This window comes from Rhinolophus sinicus, linkage group LG17 (genome assembly GCF_036562045.2).
Source record: "Rhinolophus sinicus isolate RSC01 linkage group LG17, ASM3656204v1, whole genome shotgun sequence".
NCBI lineage: Eukaryota > Metazoa > Chordata > Mammalia > Chiroptera > Rhinolophidae > Rhinolophus > Rhinolophus sinicus.
In genome coordinates this window covers 4,730,599-4,751,120 of record NC_133766.1, presented here as the reverse complement: position 1 = coordinate 4,751,120, position 20,522 = coordinate 4,730,599, and the positions used below count along the sequence as shown (strand labels likewise).

Sequence of the window (20,522 nt, the reverse complement as noted above, 5' to 3'; positions counted from 1 at the left end):
TAAGTCAGACAGAAAAGGTCGAGAACCATATAATTTCACTGGTATGTGGGATATAAAACTGAAAACAACAAAGGAATAAGACAAACAAATGAAGAAACAAAAACTCATAGACACAGACAATAGTTTAGTGGTTACCAGAGGGAAAGGGGGGAGGGAGTGGCAGATAAGGGTAAGGGGGATCAAATATATGGTGATGGAAGGAGAACTGATTCTGGGTGGGTGGTGAACACACAATGTGATATATAGATGATGTATTACAGAACTGTACACCTGAAACCTATGTAATTTTACTAACAATTGTCACTCCAATAAACTTACTTAAAAAAAAAAAGAAAGAAAGGAGAGGCTGAATACTTTTCATTTTATTTAGACTTTGAGTCACACAGGCCAGAATTCATTTGTACATCTGCAGGAAGGGAAAAAGCAGCTGTGAGGTTTTATATATGTATGTGTGTAGGCATGTCTGCAATTGGAGTTCTAGGCTGAACTCTGAGACCCAAAGACCTTTCTCGCTAATAAAATGTAAGCAAAACAGTCAGGAGAAGCAGCGGGAATAAAAGCATTTTAAGCAAATTGGAAAGATGTCGGGGTCTGTGAATTGCACTGACAACTCTTGTTCTGGTTGGTTTCAGTACTCGGTCCCACTGGGTCAGGATGGCATTTCTGGCTCCATCCCACTTCCCTGGTCCCATAAGCCGAAACTGGTATGGGGTACAAGGACCAAAGTACACCTCCAGGGCCAGCTGGGGGTCGGTCAGGAAGAGCCATGGTATGTTCGGCTTGGCCCCTATGAAGGAGCTCAGCTCGTCCATATATGTGATGTAATCTGTCTGCAAAGACTGGCTCTGGCCAAACCTGAGGAAAGAAAAGAGCATGTTGAAATGACTTGTAAACAGAAGCATCAATTTCTTATTTTCTATCTCAGAAAAGTAGCATTTTAGTCTGCACCTCCTGGAACACCCCCACTCTCTTTTTCCACAACGTTGAATTTATCATTTGTTCTTTGACTGTAAATGACCTTTCATTTTTCTCTCCTTCCTAATCTCTATCTAAGTTTGCTGTCATTTTGGACTTTTGCCTCTGGTCAAGTGGCCTGAAGTAAACTGACCCTAGGGTCTCCAGGTGACTGATTAACTTAGTTTTTTCTTTAATACGTGATTATTCTTTTTTAAAAATTCACTTTTAACTATAGTTGACATACAAATTCACATAATACTCTCTAGGTCCATCCATGTTGTTGCAAATGGTAAGATTTTATTTTTTATGGCTGAGTAATATTCCACGGTATATATATGGACCATATCTTTATCCATTCATCTTTTGATGGACACGTAGGTTAATTCCATATCTTGGCTACTATAAAGAATGCTGCAGTCAACATAGGGGTGCAGATATCTTTTAACGTAATTTTCATTTTCTTCAGATAAATACCTAAAAGTGGAATTGCTGGGTCATTTGGTAGCTCTATTCTTAATTTTTTGAGGAGCCTCCATACTGTTTTCCATAGTAGCTGCACTAATTTACACTCCCATCAACGTGGCACAAGGATTCCCTTTTCTCCATTTCCTTGCCAACGCTTATTATTTGTTTTTTTTTTTTTGATAATAGCGATTTTGACAGGTGTAAGGTGATATTTCATTGTGATTTTAATTTGTATTTCCCTCATGATTAGTGATGTTGAGCATCTTTTATGTGTCTGTGGCCATCTATGTTTTTGGAAACGTGTCTGTTCAGGTCCTCTGCCCATTTTTTAATCAGATTGTTTGTTTTTTGATATTGAATTATATGAGTTCTTTATATCTTTTGGATATTATTTGCAAATATCTTCTCCTATTCAGTAAGTCACCTTTTCATCTTATTGATGGTTTGCTCCCATCAAAAGCTTTTGTTTTTAAATTAAATTGACTGTGGTAACATTGGTTAACATTATATAAATTTCAGGTGTACAACTTTATAGTATAACATCTCTATACTCTATTGTGTGCTCACTACCCAAAGTCTAGTTTCTTTCCGTCACGTTGTATTTGGCCTCATTTACCATTTTTGTCCTCCCAACCCCCCTTCTCCTCTGGTAACCAACATTCTGTTTTCTGTATCTATGAGCTTTGTTTGTTGCAAAAGCTTTTTACTTTGATGTAGTCCCGTTTATTTATTTTTCCTTTTGTTGCCTTTGCCCAAGGAGAATATTCAAAACAATATTGCAAAGACCGATGTCAAAGAGTTTACTGCCTATGTGTTCTTATGGGAGTTTTATGGTTTTAGGTCTTACCTATAAGTCTTTAACTCATTTTGAGTTTTTTCTTGTATATAGTGTAAGAAAGTGATCTAGTTTCATTTTTTTGCATGTATTCGTCTAGTTTTCCCAACATCATTTATTGAAGAAATTCTTCCTTTCCCACTGTATATTCTTGTCTCCTTTCTTGTAGATCAATTAACCATATTAGTGGGGGTTTATTTCCAGGCTCTGTATTCTGTTCTATTGATCTATGTGTCTGTTTTAGTGTCATCACCATACTGATTTGATTACTATAGCTTTGTAGTATCGTTTGAAATCAGGGAGCATGATGCCTCCAACTTTGTTCTCCTTTCTCAAGATTTCTTTGGCTATTCAGGGTTTTTTGTGGTCCCATATAAATTTCAGGATTATCTGTTCTAGCTCTGTAAAAAATGCCATTGGTATTATGATAGGAATTGTATTGAATCTGAAGATTGTTTTAGATAGTATGGACATTTTAATGATAATAATTCTTCCAATCCATGAGAATTTTATATCATTCCAGTAATGAGCATTGTATATCATTCCATTTATTTGTGTCTCCTTCAATTTCTATCATTACTGTCTTATAGCTTTCCAAGTGCAGGTCTTTCATTTCCTATGATAAATTTATTCCTAGATAATTTATACTTTTTGGTGCAATTGTACGTGGGATTGTTTTCCTAATTTCTCTTTCTGATAGTTTGTTAGTTGCATATAGAAATGCAACAGGCTTCTGAATTAATTTTGTACCCTGCAACTTTACTGACTTCATTTATTTGAATAGTTATTTTGGTGAAATCTTTAGAATTTCCTATAGAAAATATTACATTATTTGCATGCAAATCATGACAATTTTACTTCTTCCTTTCCAATCTGGATACCTGTTATTTCTTTTTCTTGTCTGATTGCTGTGGGTAGGACAGACATACGGCTGATGAGAAAGAGCTCTTGGAGAAAGTGTTACAGTCATTTCTCAACCTCAGCACTACTGGGATTTTGAACTGAATACTTCTTTGTTTAGGTGGACAGTCCTCTGAACTCTAGGATGTTTAGCAGCATCCCCGATTTCTACCCGTTAGATGCCAGTAGCCTGTCTTCTTCACTTGTGATAACCAGAAATGTCTTCAGACTTTGTCAAATGTCTCCTGGAGGGCCAAAATCACCCCCTGTTTGAGAACCTGTGTTCTAGTGTTATACAGGAGAAATATAGTGACTAGTATTTTCCCATCTAATATTGTTTGATTATAGTTAGTGTTCTATTCGTTTCATTAGCAAGTGCATTTCTTACCATTTGAGGTTTTTCTCCATGTTCTCATCAATATCATCCATCATTTCCTTTGTAGTTGGCAGGGAACATGAGTCTAGAAAAGAAATGAAGAGAGAAAATATTGAAAAAGATAAACCAGAAATGCATAATGACACATGATGAATTTCTTTCAGTATTTATGAACTCTATCCCTAACAGATTTTGTATCAAGAAGAGCTATCTTTGGTGTCTTTAGTAGAATAACAATTCTCAGAAACAAACACGTGAGAGGCCAATGAACAAATTCTGGGAATGACAAAGCAATGAGATGGTGACAGCAGAAGAGTTTGCAATTTCAAATCACCCAATCTCATATTCCTGTGACCTTATGGAGAGCCAAATTCTCAGTAGAGCTCAGGTACACGTCACAGACATGATAGCTTAACAATTTCTTCATATTTCGTGTTTGCCTCCTCTTATTAAGGATTCTCTCAAGAAATAACCCGGCAAAATAGTTCACTCTAAGGTACATGGCAATTCAAATGGGACAATGGAAGGAAGCATGGGTTTTCCAGTATCAGCTTACAACCAAGGAGACTGTGGGTGCTAGACTTATCAGGGTGATTACTTTGTATGGTATATAAATGTCTAATCACTATGTTGTACACCTGAAACTAATATAAGATTCGATGTTAACTGGAATTGAAAAATAAATTTTTAAACAAGAAGGGGCAGCCAAAATTGTTTAGTTCCTTGTAAATTTCACTCCCTCTGTGGAGGCTTCCTCTGCTGGCCGACGGTAGCTCATTTGCCTTTGTAACAATGGCAAGCAGTTGTTATGGCGTTTGCAGTGAGTGAATACCTCCTACTCACTGTTACCTCAGTCTGTTGGTAATTGGTGGTGAGATGTTTGCTGTGCTCCCTCTAGAATTCTGATCGTTTTGTTTGACATTGTGTCCTAAGTGCCAAGACAGACCTTGGCACATCATTAGTGCCCAGTAAATATTTGCTAAATGAATCAATGATACCCTTTGTGTCATGCAAACTTGGGGGATTTATGAACTGTATCCTGTCTTCCCATAATACCTCAGGCACTAGGCACTGTTGTGCCTTTCAAGAGAAAGAGACAATAGGAGCATTTTATAGGGGAGCACCCTCCCAAAAGACTTCATGGCAGGGCTTTTAAAAATAATGGTCCTTCATGGTACATTTGACACAGAAGCTAATTTACCCATACCATTTTTAGAAAACCGACACGTGCACTCTGTGATTGTGACGTTTTCTCCATCACCTGTTATATAAGGTGTACCTCTACTGGCCAAGATTCTCAAACGTTTGACCGAAAGGACGCTTTCAGTCATAGTGATGCTCAATAGAATTGGAGTCCATGAAATCAATATATTTGAGACCTTGCCTTTCTCCCCGTAATCCTCATATGCTTGATTCTTTCACATAAACATACTTGTAGCCCCTGGAAACCATGGAGCTGAGAGTGGAGGGATGGGAAGAAGATTGTCAATAGAGTAGGGGTGACCTGGCATCATTATTCTGACACAGGTTGACACCAGCAAGCTTTCCAGCATGCCCCCGACAAGGCCTTTCCAACCTCTGAGATGTGCTTTGACATTCCAGTGACCCACTGCCCTCCTTCTCTGGCTTAAAGCCTTGTAAAATCCTTACAATTCCACGACTAGAAGTCTCAGCTCTTCAGCACAGCTCATGAGGCCCTCCATGCTCAGGTTCCATCCTCCATTTCTCGCCACACCTGTCTCGGCTTTATATTCCGTCACACCAAAATGTTTCTGGATCCTCACACACTCCATGCTGCTTCTCACCTTTAGGCCTTTCCTCATGCTGTTTCCTCCTCACGGAATGACTCCCTACCTAACTCCTTTCACCAGAACACTCTAGAATTTCCCTTCTGGTGGCACTCCCCTTACCCTATTTTAAGCTCTTTGAGGCCGAAGAGCATGTCTGTCGTGTTCTCTTTATATCTCTAGCACCTAGCACAGGGCTTGGTATACAGTAGGAGCTCGATAAATGTTCACTGACTACATGAATGAGAGATGGAAATGGCCCACCTACTTGCAAACACTTTAGCAGCCCAGCGAGCTTGCATGTCAGCTGTGATGATGGCAGACCCCAGGGACTGGACAAAGCCAATCAAAGCGAAGGTTGGCTTCTCCATGAGCGGGGGGAAGACGCCTTTAAACAAGGTGACCTCATTGTTTCTGCCCTTGAGGATGGACTCATCGACGAAGGGGTAGGAGCAATCGTAGCCTGTGGCGAAGATGACGAAGTCAACGTCCTCAAACACGGTCCCATCCTCAAACATGGCGGAGGTCTCCGTGAACTTCTTCACACTGGGCTTGATGGACAAGGTGCCACACAGGATGCACGATGGGAGCTCATCATTGAACAAAGGCTCTTTCCCCAGGGTGCTGTGCAAAAACAAGAGACAAAGGTCTTTGCCATAAACTATTTCATTTCCCCCATATACCTGCAACCACCCATGGCATTGAAACCAAATTTGAGTGGTTACACATCAGCATGAGGACAGCCCTTTTTGGGGGGACGATTCCTTTTGTATTGCCTGGAACAGTCCTTAAGAATTTCTGTCTGAGCTGCCTCATTTGGCCCCTTGAAAGTTGAAGATTCTCTTAGGGGTACTTATGCTCTTTGAAGACTCACCAAAAAGATTAGAATAAGACTAATTCCGTGACTCTGGAGCCCGATGACCCAAATTTATAACCTGGCTCCATCTCTTAGGAGCTGTTACTTCTCTGCATTTGTTTCCTTATGTGTGAAATGCCGATAATAGAGAATCTACCTCACAGGGTTGTGAGAATTACTTCAACAATGATCTGTCAAACACTTAAAAGTGTGCCTGGCACCGGCGAGCATAAGCATCCGTTCTTATAAGAGAACCATTATTGCACCTAAGGTTCCTCTTACATGAGGAAAGCAGATTGGCCGGTGGCGTGGGATATTGCTACCTTTGGTTTCCTTTCATCAGCTGTGGTCACAAAAGAAAGTATAACACCTTTGATACTGTACTTCAGTTGCCAAAATTCTAGGAATGACGTTTTGATGACATTCTTCATTTTCAGTTAAGTTTCCTTCATGGATTTGGGAATTTCCTCCAACTATCTCAAACACTGAGAAACTTTAAAAATTTTGGAATTTGTCTCTCAACTTCTACCTCCATTTAATCCTGCAGCCTCTTCCTGTACCTTATAAAGTGACGCAAAGTAGGTCACAGTGAAACCTGTTTTTCTCTCCCCTCCTCCACCTCTGCTCTCCAAGGCAGCAGTGAGAATATGTCAATGACACCTTAGGTCCTTGGGACCCTTTCTGGGAGGGAGTTTAGTTCTTAGGAGTGAATTTCCAAAACAGTGTTTTAATTGCCTAAAGGACAAAGCCAAAATCCAATTTGCAGTTACCCTCATAAGACAAAAAACTCTTAACCAGCTCAAGCTTTGGGACTGCTATTACATTAAACATAATTTTAAATGCAAGAAATCAGCATTTTTTTTCCCTTTAGGGATGTAGCAGTCTGTCAGACAAGGTAGGAAAAGTGCTGGGGAGTGAGGGTTTAGCTCCTAACCCTGACATTTGCTATTCCAATTCCCAGTTCCCTCTTATTTTTCCTTAACCCGTTTCTCTAAACACAATGAAACACTTCCTAGAATGGGCCAAGTGTGAAACTTCTTCGTGAATTCTTTCTTGTCTTACCCACTTAAATATTTTTTCTGTTGATTGTTATAGGGATTCTTCTAACGAGAATGCCTTTCTCAGGTGTTGGGCTCTGTCTCCATAGAGAAGGACATACATGAATCTTGTGAATTTGATTGGCTTCTCAGTTCTGTGACTCCCTAGTGCCTGAAATGTCCCCTGCCTCCTGACCATTCTGCAAAAATGTCACTGTTCTGTGGTGGAGGGGCTTTTTGTTTTGAGTCTTCCTACTGCTGAGACGTGTGGATTAAGACCACTTTGTTAATTGTTCCTGAGAACATTTGAGACGATGAAGGACCAATATTTTGAGAAGCTTTATAGTTTACAAAGTCTTATAGTTTTTTTGTCTAACTGAATACAACAGTCCTCAGGAATAGGTATTACTATTATTATTTCTATCCCCATTCACCCATAATCTTAGAAAAGATATTCCTCAACCCGCCCCCACCCCCGCACCACACACACAATTTATGAGTTGTTCCAGCCCTCAAAATTCTCTGCTGTAGCGTGTAGCTACCACAACTGAATTCTGCACATCAGGGTGACCTAACTGTCTGCTCCATCCCATTTTGTATTCTTCCTTACGCCTTTCCCCACGAGACAAATTTCAGTAAGATTTTTATCCCATACCTGGTCTCTGGGCATACCGTGTCACCTATGCAGCCCTCAGTTTAATCCCACCAGCCTCGGTGAACCAACTAAAGTAAGACCCAGAGAGAAAGAATTCAACGTAAACTAGTGCCCCACTCTTTTGAATGATAAATACGTATTTGTCGTACCCATTTAAAGGCATCAGGCCGTAGTTCTCATGCTTAAGCCGTGTGTTCATCTGCTTGACATGTAACCAGTCAGAGACAAATGAAGGAAGGACCCTCCGGAGAAAGGATGCAAAGCGGGTAATGTACACCATGTCCCAAGGGTAGCCATTCTCCCCAACCCGGCTCAGAACCCAGGAACCGGTTCTGGTGCTGACGATGACCTGGTGGGGGAGGCAACAGAGATTTCAGTATCACTCGGGAAGAAGTAAGCAGATGCGATGCAACTCTATGGACATCTCCATGCATTTCCCTCAATATCCAGGCAGGAGCACTCTTAGTGCGAGAAAAGTTGGTCGGGAAATCAGGAAAATCAGCTCCTTGAACCCAGGTGGTTGGTAGTATCGGCCGTCACTGTGGAAACAGTTTGTGGAGAACAGAAAACAGTTTATATTTTGGGATTCGGGAATGGGAAAGCGAAAAAAGTTCCTGAGAATGGGTGGGAATTCCCGCCTGGAAAGCCTAGGCTGAGGAGGTGCCAAGGAGTTAGTTCTGTTCTCTGTCCCTGGTCTCTTTTTCCAGTTCTCCCTGCACACCCACCCCAGCATCTTGCTGGGTATCCCCAAACTATGGCAGCTGCCTCAGCCCTGAGACAAGCCGAAGTGCCTGACCATTGTACCACTTTTGTGATAACCCAAGGGAAATGGACTCTTAAAAAATCCTTCGCTTTTATGTACACGCATTTGAGAACTTATTTATTGAGCACCTATTTCCTTTTAAAAATGTTGTTTGTTTAGGTTCTACGGGTCACGTATGGTGTAGCTTGGAGTCCTCTGGGAAGTTTTCTTGACACCGTCCAGCCTAAGTCAGCTTTTCTTTTCATGGTGCTGCCACCGCCACACCTAAGGTCACTGAAATCTCATTCTCTCCTTTCGCAATGGCCAGCCTGTCTGATGTCCTATCACTACCCATTGTCTGCTCCTTCAAGCCAGGAACTACTCTGATTTATTTCTGTGTCTATTTCTAGTCTGACATAATTCTGACACATAGGAAGGCCTGGCTGTTGACTGGATAAACAATAGTAAAAACCAAATCTTCTATATCTTCCAGGCCTTCAGAGTGGTAGGCACAGTACGTTTTGCCTGGTACCCAATAAGAAATACTGCTAAATAAATAAAGGTCAAGTCTGACTAGCTACCACTTTGCTTGGAAGTGATGAGAACATTCAATTAAAACAAACATGCACATTTGTGCGTGCACCCCCCCACACACACACACTCCCACACACACGCACACTCACACAGACACACGCACACACACTTACCTCCGGTTCCAGCAGAATGTAGTTTCTCACTAGCATGGGCCACATGACCTTGCTTCACAAGGAGAAGGTCTCAAGTCTCCCTTGATTTAATAGGTGGGTACAACAGGTGGATCCCTTGTGCTATGACGTGACCGACACGACAAACGTCCTCGGGGCTTACTTAGGCTGTTGATTTAGGAGTACAGCCATACTGCAGGTTTGTTTCCCGAAACGTTTTAGATCATTTACCTGTGCGGCCAGGCGACTGAGCTCAATAGCAATGTCAGATGCTGAATTCCCCAGGCCAATCACAAGGACCCTCTTCCCCTTGAAGGCTTCTGGTCCCTTATATTCCCGGCTGTGGAGGCAGTGACCTTTGAACTGGTCCAGGCCTAAGTGGAATGTGGGGAGTGGTTTGAGTTGATTTTCAGAAGAAATGGTGAAGACTCACTTTCTTTGACCTTTTTAATTTTAAACCTTCTATTATCAGTCTTAATGTTTTAAAAAAAGTTCCCTAGTAGAAATGTTATTTATCCTTTTGGTGGTTTTTGACACCAAAGAATTACTTTTTTTGACACAAAGAATTACTTTTAGTACCCTAAAAAACAAAAACCTGGTAAGATCTGAGCAGTTCTGTTTTTATAATAATAATAATAATAGCTAATATTTATTGAGTACTTACTGTGGGCTGGCCCTCTGCTAAAGGCTTTACTGTATTTTAGCCATTAATCTTGATAACATCTCTGAATAGTAGGTATTGGCCTTATCTCCATTTTAAAAGACAAGGAAATTGAGGCAGCTAAGTGATTTCTCTGGTGTCACATGGTAAAGAACCAGTGAATAAGGAGCTGAGCCCAGGTGAGCTGAGCCTACGCTATTTATTGTCAGCCTACAGGACATAGACTGCCTCTTAACATGAATGGTTTTGATCTTCTATTGTCCCCGAATCTCTACTCTTTTAAATGTTTTTGGCCGATAAGATTCATGCCTTGAGATGGGAATGCTGAGATTTTTGAGTGGACTTGTGTTCCTGTTGTAAGGAAGGGAAGAGGGAAGGGAGGGAAGGAAGAAAAGAAGAGAGGGAAAGAGGGAGGAAGAAAGGGAGTGAGGGAGGGAGGGAGGGAACGGGGAAGGGACTGAGGGAAAGGAGAAGGGAGGGAGGGAGGCAAGTTGCTTGTGTATTGTATTTATTTCATATTGTCATTTTTATATAGTAATGGAGTGTGCCACCACACACACACACACACACACACACACTGAGATTTCTAAAGTTAATTTGCAAAATGTGGACATATATGAAGTTAGAAAACCCAGATCCTTCTATAAATAACAAATACGTTTATATTATAAATAACATAACAAACTGTGACTTTGTTTAAACAGTTTGGCAGTTGGACTCTACTTTCGTGATTGTACCTTCACTCAGACATCCCAGTGCAGTCAGGACTTAATTCCGGGTTCCTGTGCCTAAGATAAGGACCCGTGTCTTCATCTTATCTCTGACTTATGGGTCTTTGATTCTTTTAGTATAGGGTTTCAGGAGGTCAATTATTACTATATTTCACATATCATCAAACTTAAAAAATTTGTTTTGAAATCTTTGGAACCCTAAGAATAAGCATTATGTATAATCTATGGAAAGATCTGTCCCAACCTTGCTGTTTGTACATGAATCCCCAGATTATTGTAGATTTTCCAAACTTACCAGGAAAAGCATTCTTTGGCAGATTGGGGTATACGTGATGTCCCGAACAAATCATCACAGCATCAAACATAGTCGGTTCCTGCTTCCCATTCTTTTCCACAACAACTTCCCATTGGCCAGTGACTAAGAAGCTGGGACATTTCTTTATACTGCAAACCAGGGTCTTAAAGAAAATCAGAAAGAAATTCCTTCTATTTACAATTCTATATTTCTTTGCTTATTTATTTGTTTATTTATTAAGCAGTGTTTTTGTGGAGGACATAATTGTTATGAGGTCTCCTGGTCATTGAGAAATGTATAGGAAGATATTAAAATTGGAGGTACAATGAATCTTCAGATCTCAAAAGGAAAATGACTTACTGGGGTATATTACTCTTTTGACCTCTAGTTAGTAAATTTGGGGTATGTAACACTGAATAGTCTGGAGAAAGTTGCCATGCCATTTTATATACTGCCACCTTCCAGAGACATTCATGATTTCTTCCTCATCGTCCATCTATTCCATAAATATAAGAATGTCTTAGGGTTCAATCCTTAGTCTCTCCTTTGCTCTGGATAAACATTCTCTTTTGGAAATATCAGCCACTTCCCCAGTATGACTATTACATTAGTATATGTAAAAATTAAATTATATAAAATACAATTAAAACTATATTTAATTACTCTAATTAATTTAAGTTATTGTAATTTAAAACTTATGATTATTAGTATAATTAATAATTATAACTGGGATTATGTATAATATAATTTTATTATTTTAACATAATAAAATTATATATAATTGCAATTCACAATTTTGCTGATTAGTTTTCTAAGCATATGTGCTCTGTATTTAACAGTGATGAATTCAGGTTAAGAGTTCTAAACAAATGTAAAGCATTACCATTATTTACAGAGACAATGCCTCTACACCATAATTCCTAAGGCTCCTGGTGTAAGGAGCCAAGTGTGGGTAAGATGAGGGAAATACTATATTAATCATTCATTTAAATTGCTACTCTCTTCCTAATGGAAGACTCTAGTGAATGCCATGTTTTCTTGAACCAGACTCATTGACATAAAGTCTAAATATGGACTAGAGATTTTGGGATTGTTCCTAAAATATGAGCGCGCCAGGGTGGAAAGTACACTGTGATGGAATGGCTGCCTCCAGCATTTCCTGTGGTATTTTACAAGCTCTCAGAGACTCACGGGGAACTTGTTAGGGACAAAAACAAACCCAATGCACGAATCCTGTATAATCCAAACCAACCCCTCGCCTCTCGTGGCTACATGTCCAACCGTTTGGCTCTGACTTCTGTAGCATGGTGCTGTGTCTTTGCTTCGCCTCCAACCCACCAACGTACCGACCTCAACAGCACAGGTCCGAAGGCTCTTACCTCAAACTGTATATATCTTAAGAGGCCATTCTTTTGGGCAAACGTTCTTAAGTATTCGTGGAGCTTGGTGTTGTGCATGAAGTTGGGGTGATCATCCGGATGTGGAAGGTCTGGAAAGCACATCATCTCTTTAGAAGAGTTGGTGAAGACCGACGGGTAAATGCTGGCTCTGCCTTCTTCCACACGGTCCTAGGAAGAATAACTCAGCTTAAACAGGAAGCCAAGAACGGTATTCCGCTCAGTGAATATTCAGTGCTTGGTTGACTAAAAACGTTTTAATATGTAAAATAATAATCATAATAATACAAACAAAACCCAAAGACCCATGGGAAAAAAATGCACAGGTCTCTGTAAGATATGGAAAGAAATGCCTTGAGCACAGGACCTGGCACAGAACTGGCTGCCGTCCACCTCGGTCCCCTCACTCTAATTATCCCCAGTATTAGCTCTGTGTTTTGAGCCCCAGAGAGTTTTCTTTGTCTAATCACAGGCCTGGTTCTGATCTCATATATATTAAATTATAATATATAATTTATATATATATATATTAAATAATACATATATAAATAATATATATGTATTAAATAATAATATATAAATACATATTAAATAATATATATTTATATATTAAATATATAATTTAATATATATATATTTAACAATAATAATAATAATAATACAACAAAAGACCACACAACTAAATGACCCAAAGGAGCCTGCTGCTTTTAGCCTATTTGATTGGCTATATGGATGGAGTTCCCTGAGCTCTTCAACAGCAAGGGAGCCATCTCTCGAAGTGGTTTCCCAACTCTGGCGAAGTGAGAATCACCTGAGGGCTCCTCAGTCCATAGATTCCTGGGCCCACCCCCAGAATTTCTGATTCTGGGTCGGGGCCTGAAAATGTCCCTTTCCAACAAGTGCCGGGGACACTGCTGCTGGGCTTGGGACCACACTTCACACATTACACATTACAACACTCTTGTACTGAATACCGTGCTTGAGGAGCCCCTTAATGCACCAGTTAGAGGTGTTCACTCCTCACCAAAGACACACAGGAAACCGGAAGCCATAGAACTTGTGTTCAGTCTTGGGACTTCATTTTAAAGCCACCGCGTAACTGAAAAGTAGCTTCTTTTGAGAAGCTGTTGGAGGCTTAATTGAAAATCAGCATTTCCTCTCTGTCGCAAGGATGGAACAAAAGTTCACACAATGTACTGCCTTGCCAGTGCGTTTAAAAGCTGGCAGCCTCAGCTTCCCCACACCCTGAAGGAATTCTTATGAAATGAAGGAAAAAGATGAAATGTCATGTTGCAGTTGGATTGAAAGTATTTATCTCCCTCCAGGCCCCGCTGCCCTCTGGAAAATGGGGACATGAAGTACCGGAAAGAACTGGGAAGATTGTGTCTCTTGGGGGCTGTCTGAGGCCTCAGGGTTTCGCCTCAAGTTGAAAATAAAAACTTCCTCTACTCATGGTTGCTGTATTTCTCCACATAGCTAAGCTGAGAGACGTTAACTCTTAAAACCTCTCTTGGAAATTTCTGCTACGGTCAGGAAGAGGGTGAAGGCTGGCGTCTGGCAGGTTCTGAGGTTTGAGTCTCCCTGGGTTCACTCACAGCTGCTTCCTTTTGTTGATGGTTGAGAGAAGGAGAGGTGGGAAGGAGGCTTCGCAGCTGCCCGTTGAAGGGAGGGAGGGCTGAGCTGCGGGCTGGGGACTGGTTAAAAAAAGATGTACGATTCTGCTCTTGGATGATTTCCACCGTTGATGAATCTCTGCCCTTTGGCCCCTGGGCCCCAGCCAATCAGAACATGAGGAGAGAAGAATTTGTGCCCTAGAGCTCCTTGCATTTTTACCCTAAAAAGCACCTTGAAGGTTTTCCCCTAAATCTGTGGACTATACATCTGTTTTCTTTCTCCAAACAAAAGATATATTCTATAGCAACAGGCAATTGCTCCAGAGAGCTCGCACTTTTCTTATTTCCACGTGTGGGGTGGTTTGAGATAATATGGAGGAAATTAAGCTCAGAGTCTGCCTCTGGCTGGGAGAGCTAGCCCTAGACCCAGAGATCCAAGCCGCTGCGGGTACATTATCACCATCCATCTATGCTTATAACTGCGTCCATGTCTCCTCTTCGCTGCTAGGACGTAAGCAACTTGAGGGCAAGAACAGAGGCTAGTTCAAGAATGCTGTGCATGCGTTTTAGTCATCTGCCTTGGTCTTCTTTCGTATTCCATCTCTGCTTATCAATCTCATTTCTGCTGGTCTGCATCTACCCTGAAGGTCCAGCTTAGACGTTGGCCCCTTTCTCATACCTTTCCTGGTCTTGCCTCTCACCATCTGAGAGTCACCTCCACCTCTCCCACGCTCCCAACATCTTCACTGTCCTAATCATGTTCACTTGTATTATTAGAGTTATTCTAACACTCGCTTTTGCTCTGCTTTTAGAACACTGGCTGCCTGCTGTACCTCTTATCTGCAGCTGTACCTGACATAGGGCCCTATATGTAGTGTACGCAGATACGTGTTTGTTGAGTGAATAAATGAATGACTAAGTCAAGGGAATCAGTAGAACAGAAATGCAGACAGTTCTGTTTCCCTCTTCCGCAGTCCACGGGACCCTGACCTATTGTACACAGCTTGTTGAGTAGCCTCTTATTACAGCCGATTAAAAGCTTCAGAGGTCAGGAGGTCCTCGTAAAGTATAGGAAACTCAAAACATGCTTATTCCTCCTACTAGTGTTTAAACCGCATTTGGTTTTCATTGTATAGGAGCAACACACAGTGAATAGTTCAGAATTATCAGGTTTCTCTCCCGGAACACCTTCTGCCTGACAGGACCTGCAAGATGGAAGCTTATATAACACATTTGCAGAAATCCCTCTCTGATCACACATTGTACCGAGCAAGTTTTCTTCAAAGAGAAGGAAGGGGTGTGTGTGTGGAGGGGCCGAAGTTTTGAATATTTGCATGTGTTTACATCCTCACAGGATATAATCCCACTTCTGTACAGTGACCTTACTGAAAGAGACACCCCCTCTTTTGAATAACCCAGAGTCCGACTTTGTACCTTATCAGTATGTTACCTGTTGCTTCATTAGATAGGCTGTCTGATCCGGCTGCACTGGTTAACTTACAGACCCCTGGATAGTCCACATTCATAGCCTTTTCCGTGCCATTTATGCATTACTTGCTGGTCACCCCTACCTAGAAACCTCTCTCACGTGGTCCTGGCATACTGTCTGTGACTGCTTGTCTACAGGGTGCCCTCCACAGATTATAATGGGGACGGCACTCCCCGCAGTTGTGTCACACAGTGGTCCTCTACTTTCCGCATCTGAGGACGTCCTTCAACTCTCAGCTGAGTGCCATCCCTCCGGGAAGTCTCCCCTGACCTGCGAAGAATTCAGTGGTCCCCCCTCTTCTAAATCTCAAGGCTCGTGTTCATTAAGTTGACTGTCAACCAAGGGCTATCTTGTTGTAAAGTACTATGATCTCTTATTGGAAACTCTTAGGGCCAGATATATTTTGGAATTTGTAGATTTGGGGATATGTTTTCCCATAACACTCCTAGTGAGATTTTGGGTAGCACCTTATAAGCAAATGCAATAAAATTTTTGCAGTGGAGCACAGAATGGACCAGAGGAAGGCTATAAGTAGCCTTGTGGCTTCCACTCATGTTTTCTGACTGTATGACTTCAGAACAGGTTTTGCTATCCAATGGGCTTTTGCCCCCTTTCCATCAAAGGACTGTGGACCTATAGGATGGTTTGCTTCACCAAAGGGAGTAGAACCCATTCATGTAGCGTGATTACGTCACATATTAGCCTAGTACCTAGTACACAACTTGGGCAAAATAGATGCTCAAGCAGCATTTAATTGCTGCTAAAGAGATAATAGAGAACCATTTCATCATTTAGGCTAAATGGCCATATCTCCCTGACCAAATGTAAATAAAATCGAATTTGTAAACAACCACCACAACCACCATCACCCTCTTGATTATTCCCTAATGAAAAATAAAAATTAATGATCTTATGTCTTATGTAATGCTTTCAGGGTTATAGGCACCCCCAAATTTTTTGCTAAATGCTCTTGAGATGAATACATATGTGTTCTGAGTTAGCACCAATATACTCTGTTAGAACAACCTGTTGTAGGTTGGGCTATACACGAGACCAGGGTAGAATATAATTGCAAGATGAATGATGCAGATGTAATGTCTTCAGGTCAAACATGTATCATCTATATCAGTAACAATGGTTGGGAAATTCACAACAGAAAGGCCAGAAGTTTCCCCAAACCCACCTTTGAAATTTAAAAATTGTGTTTATAATGAATATTTCCTGATTATCTTATTTCTACAACAATGAGCCTGAATGGCAGAGACAATCATTTTTTTCCTCTGGATCTGGAACTCACAGAGTATTTGACCATCACACACAATATACACCATCATCATTTATAATAACTTAGAATGTCTGCCCAATAGACATGAGTTCATTATAGAATCATAGCCCATTAGAATTGGAAGGCACATTAAAGGTAACTTAGCTTCCAATCTCTGCATTTGACAAATGAGCATTTGAGGTCCAGAAAGAAAAGAGTGACTTGCCTAAAATCTATCTACTTAGAAAACCTGAGAGTCGAGATTAGAACATGGGACTTCTGACCCCAGTCTAGGTTTTTCTTTTTCTTCCTCCCATGTTCCAGGGATTTAAGAGCAATAGAGATAGAATCCCTATTTTGGCCAATTACTGACATTGCAGCCTGGAGATCTGTCAGGCTGGTGACCTTGTTTAATAAGCTGGAGATGTCCTTTTCAGGATAAGCCCTAATGGTGTGCGCGAATGGTTGTTTTGAATGGTTGGACATTAGTGGGATGGGAGAGAGAAGATTTTACTTTCCAGATCTGGAATTTTTAGGACCTGCCTCTAAGTCTGAATTAGAACTGATCAGATTGGACTTGCTCTAGAGCCCCTCTCCCTTCCGTTGGTGTCCCAGTGATGTGCCACTCACGGAAAATTTCCACAGGCCTCCAACATCATTGCTCCTTTCAAAGCAGGTGGGCTCCAGCCCCTCTTCCAGACAGCACCGGAGGGCAGCCAAGCCACTGATACCAGCTCCGACGATGGCCACTGTCTTCCCCATGGCCTCCTGCAGGAAGGTCTCGAGAGGTTCTTTAGAAGAGTGTCCCTGGACACTTAGGATTCTGCAGTGGAGTTGCCGGCCTGGGCCTGGGCAGACCTGTCACACGATATATAGCCTCCAGGGCCGGCCTGGCCCCGCCCTCGGCCAGGCCCCTGGGGGCGGTGACCCGGCCTGGGGATGAGCGCTGTGCCCCTGGGAGTGCGCAGCGAGTGCGGGGCGGGACGGCGGGGCTGAGAGCGGACCGATGCTGGGGTCGTGGAGACTCCTGTGTCCCGAGCCGGCTTTCTGTCCGGGATCCTGTGGGCCCCACCGGACTCTCCAAACACCTGTCTGGACTGTAACCGACATCGGACCCCTGCCGCCTGTCTTCCCCCAAAAGGCGGGAACTGAGCCTCAGGGAGAGGGAACCCTGTGGGACCCAAGCTCCGAGTCTCGCTCTCCGGGATGCTGTGGCGCTGAGGGCGGAGGACGGAGAACACATCTGGCGGCGCTGCCCAGCGCATTGCCAGGCTTGGGCAGCGCTGGCCTCCAGGGCGCTGAATGTCTGTCGCTTCCCAGAGCTGTGAGAGCCCGTCCACCCGCGCCCGCAAATTCCCAAACGTTGGCAGCTCTCCTGTAGAGCTTCCCAGGATTGAATTTGGCCTCCCCTGGGAGCCTCAGAGATTTCTGAGCTGTAAACCTGAGTATTTACCCCGCAGGGTGATTGTGAGAACTAGAAACCACAGGAACAGCCCTAATATGGACCTGGCACACAGTGGTAGATGGTAATTACTCAGACACTTGTTCAAGACAATAAGGTCGACATCATTCTGGGGTATGACCGTGTTTCCCTGAAAATGAGACCTACCCCGAAAATAAGCCCCAGTTAAGAGCGTCAGCCAGACAGACGGCCACGTTTAGTTATGACGATGTTCTAGAAGAAGATGACGTGACTGTCATTGAATAAAGGAAGATTGTTGTACATGAAAAAATAAGACATCCCCTGAAAAGAAACCCTCATGGAGCAAAAAATTAATATAAGACCTGGTCTTATTTTCAGGGAAATACGGTCCTCCAATGGGGTTTTGCAGTAGCAGAGAGAGTTTCACTACAAGGACAAGTGGAGACTTATCGCCAAGGAATAGGATGGGGGTCAGTGGATAGAAAATTACTCAAAGGAAATGCCTGGGTTACCAGTGCGTTCTGGCTAAGCCTACTGGACAGCAGGAGTTGTGCTGAAGGTAGACCAGGGAGAAGAAGGAATTTGATCAGATATCAAGAGTGGTCAGCTACCAAGGGTTGGGGATGTAGAGTTGGGTCAGATATAGAAGGAAGAGGATTTTCCCTGAACTGGATCCAGCAGGATTGTTGATAAAACTGGACTAGCAGGTTCAAGGACAGAGCCCAAGGGCCAGGCAGAGTCAAAAAGAAGACTCAAGAGCTTGACTAAAGTTTGCTTACGGAGAGTCTTTGTTAATAGTAGGTGCTTTACAAAAGGTTACTTATATACGTATGTATGTATTCTTACCTAGAGGTACATTTTAAAATTCGTTCTAATTTGTTATAGCTTTAATCAATATAACAACTTTACATTTGGGATAACCTTAAATTTGTTTTTTCTGACAAGAGCAGATACTTATGAAGTAATTGGGATATAAACCCATAAACCCTCTATAAAGTAATCTAATTTTGAATAAAGGAGGCATTTTTTTCTTACTATTCTGTGAGAGTATAATTACTAAAACCACATTTAAATATTCTATAAGAGCTATAGTTTTTCCTAAATGTCATTGTCCCTAAATGTTTTCTAAACTGCTGTCTTAATTCAGGAACCAAATAAGTTCGAATAAGTCAAACGAGCTGAGGTTTAAATGTCAGGATCCTCACCTTAACAGAAGAAAACAGAGATGCACATTAATAATTTATGATTATTATTATTACCAATTGTGCTATATAGTAAGATTCTAAATCTGATTTATTCTCCTGATTATTCAATATGCCCAAAAATAGCAGGGTCGGTGAATGCTAGAGCAGGACAAACCCTGACAATCATCAACGCACACTCTCAATTACACGTGAAGCAATTGTCACTCCAAGAAGATGAGAAATTGCTTCTTCAGGGTCTAAAAGCAACAAGTAAAGGAGTCAGAACCAGAACACCAGCCTTCTGCATACAACCCACGAGACCAAATCACCCCTACACGCTTGGGGTACTTGGCGCGCTCAAAGGGGCCCTACTCTTATTGAACCACTTTTCTTTTCCAAGAGAACCAGCTGTTCGTTCTCTAAATGTAGGAGAGAATGGCATTTACCAATGTCTTTTGTGGAAATTGGGGATGCGGGAGGAGTTATTATTGTCAAAGTAAAAATTCCTTTTTCTTCATACATTTTAGGGGGGAGAGCCCTAGTGAAACCCGGAAGAGAAGGGCTGAGAGTGCCCATAGGGACAGGAGAACGGGGGAGAGAATGGGGGTGCAGAGGAAGAAAGAGATGGGGGAAGGACAGGGAGGAGGTCCCTGGCCCTGGTTCCAAAAAATAAAACAGTGACTAATCTGGTCACTGGAGCTGTAAGATGAACCCTTGGGAGATTAAAGGAACAGTGGTTCTTTTATTTATTTTTGCTTTGGAACTATAGAATATATAAACAAAGGTTATGCACCTGGACTCCAAGGAAAGGTTTATTTGTACCACAGTTTAAGAAAATAAAAGCTCAATTTTCTGGAAACTTAAGAGGACCTGAGCTGAGGATCTGAGCTAACTCTTGGAGACGATGAGCTTGTAAAACTAGAATTGTGAAGAAATGACAGAATTGTGAATTCACTTGTCTCTGGCTCCCTCCTGCGCCTGTATCTGCCCCTCCTGCTTCTATGCATCCCCCGTCTTCCCCTCCCTCCCTCCCCCCACTCCACTCATCTGAGTGTGCGTATCACACGTTATATGTCATGGGTTCGTTACATCATGCGTTCATTGTGGTTGTCTCTTAGAGGTTCAGCGATGAGCAGACACAGTGCTTTCTG

The 20,522-nt window shown here is 42.0% G+C and overlaps 2 protein-coding genes across 3 annotated transcripts in view; one reads left to right on the top strand and one right to left on the bottom strand.

Annotated features, from left to right (window-relative positions):
• LOC141569370 (uncharacterized) overlaps nucleotides 1–20,522 on the top strand; it is a 310,830-nt gene that overhangs the window by 106,361 nt on the left and 183,947 nt on the right. The gene's annotated exons all lie outside the window — the stretch shown is intronic.
• Nucleotides 343–17,623, bottom strand: FMO3 (flavin containing dimethylaniline monoxygenase 3). 2 transcript variants are annotated; one of them, XM_019744528.2, is made up of 8 exons: nucleotides 17,395–17,623; nucleotides 12,381–12,569; nucleotides 11,002–11,164; nucleotides 9,546–9,688; nucleotides 8,018–8,217; nucleotides 5,589–5,944; nucleotides 3,546–3,618; nucleotides 343–855 (listed from the first exon to the last, which is right to left on the bottom strand). In XM_019744528.2, exons 1-8 carry the CDS (start codon nucleotides 17,524–17,526, stop codon nucleotides 513–515), a joined length of 1,599 nt encoding a protein of 532 aa, XP_019600087.2. In that variant the 5' UTR covers nucleotides 17,527–17,623; the 3' UTR covers nucleotides 343–512. The 2 variants fall into 2 exon arrangements, with proteins under 2 accessions (XP_019600087.2, XP_074178424.1); XM_074322323.1 differs by lacking the exon at nucleotides 17,395–17,623 and adding an exon at nucleotides 13,399–13,537.

Bases quoted from the DNA above. Each gene is read 5' to 3' on its own strand.
- FMO3 (XM_019744528.2), bottom strand. From the start codon at position 17,526: ATGGGGAAGACAGTGGCCATCGTCGGAGCTGGTATCAGTGGCTTGGCT. The intron at 12,570-17,394 runs GTGAGTGGCACA...TATTCTTCCTAG, and splicing joins GAGGCCTGTGGAAATTTTCC to GACCGTGTGGAAGAAGGCAG. The intron at 11,165-12,380 runs GTAAGAGCCTTC...ATTTTCTTTAAG, and splicing joins TAAGATATATACAGTTTGAG to ACCCTGGTTTGCAGTATAAA.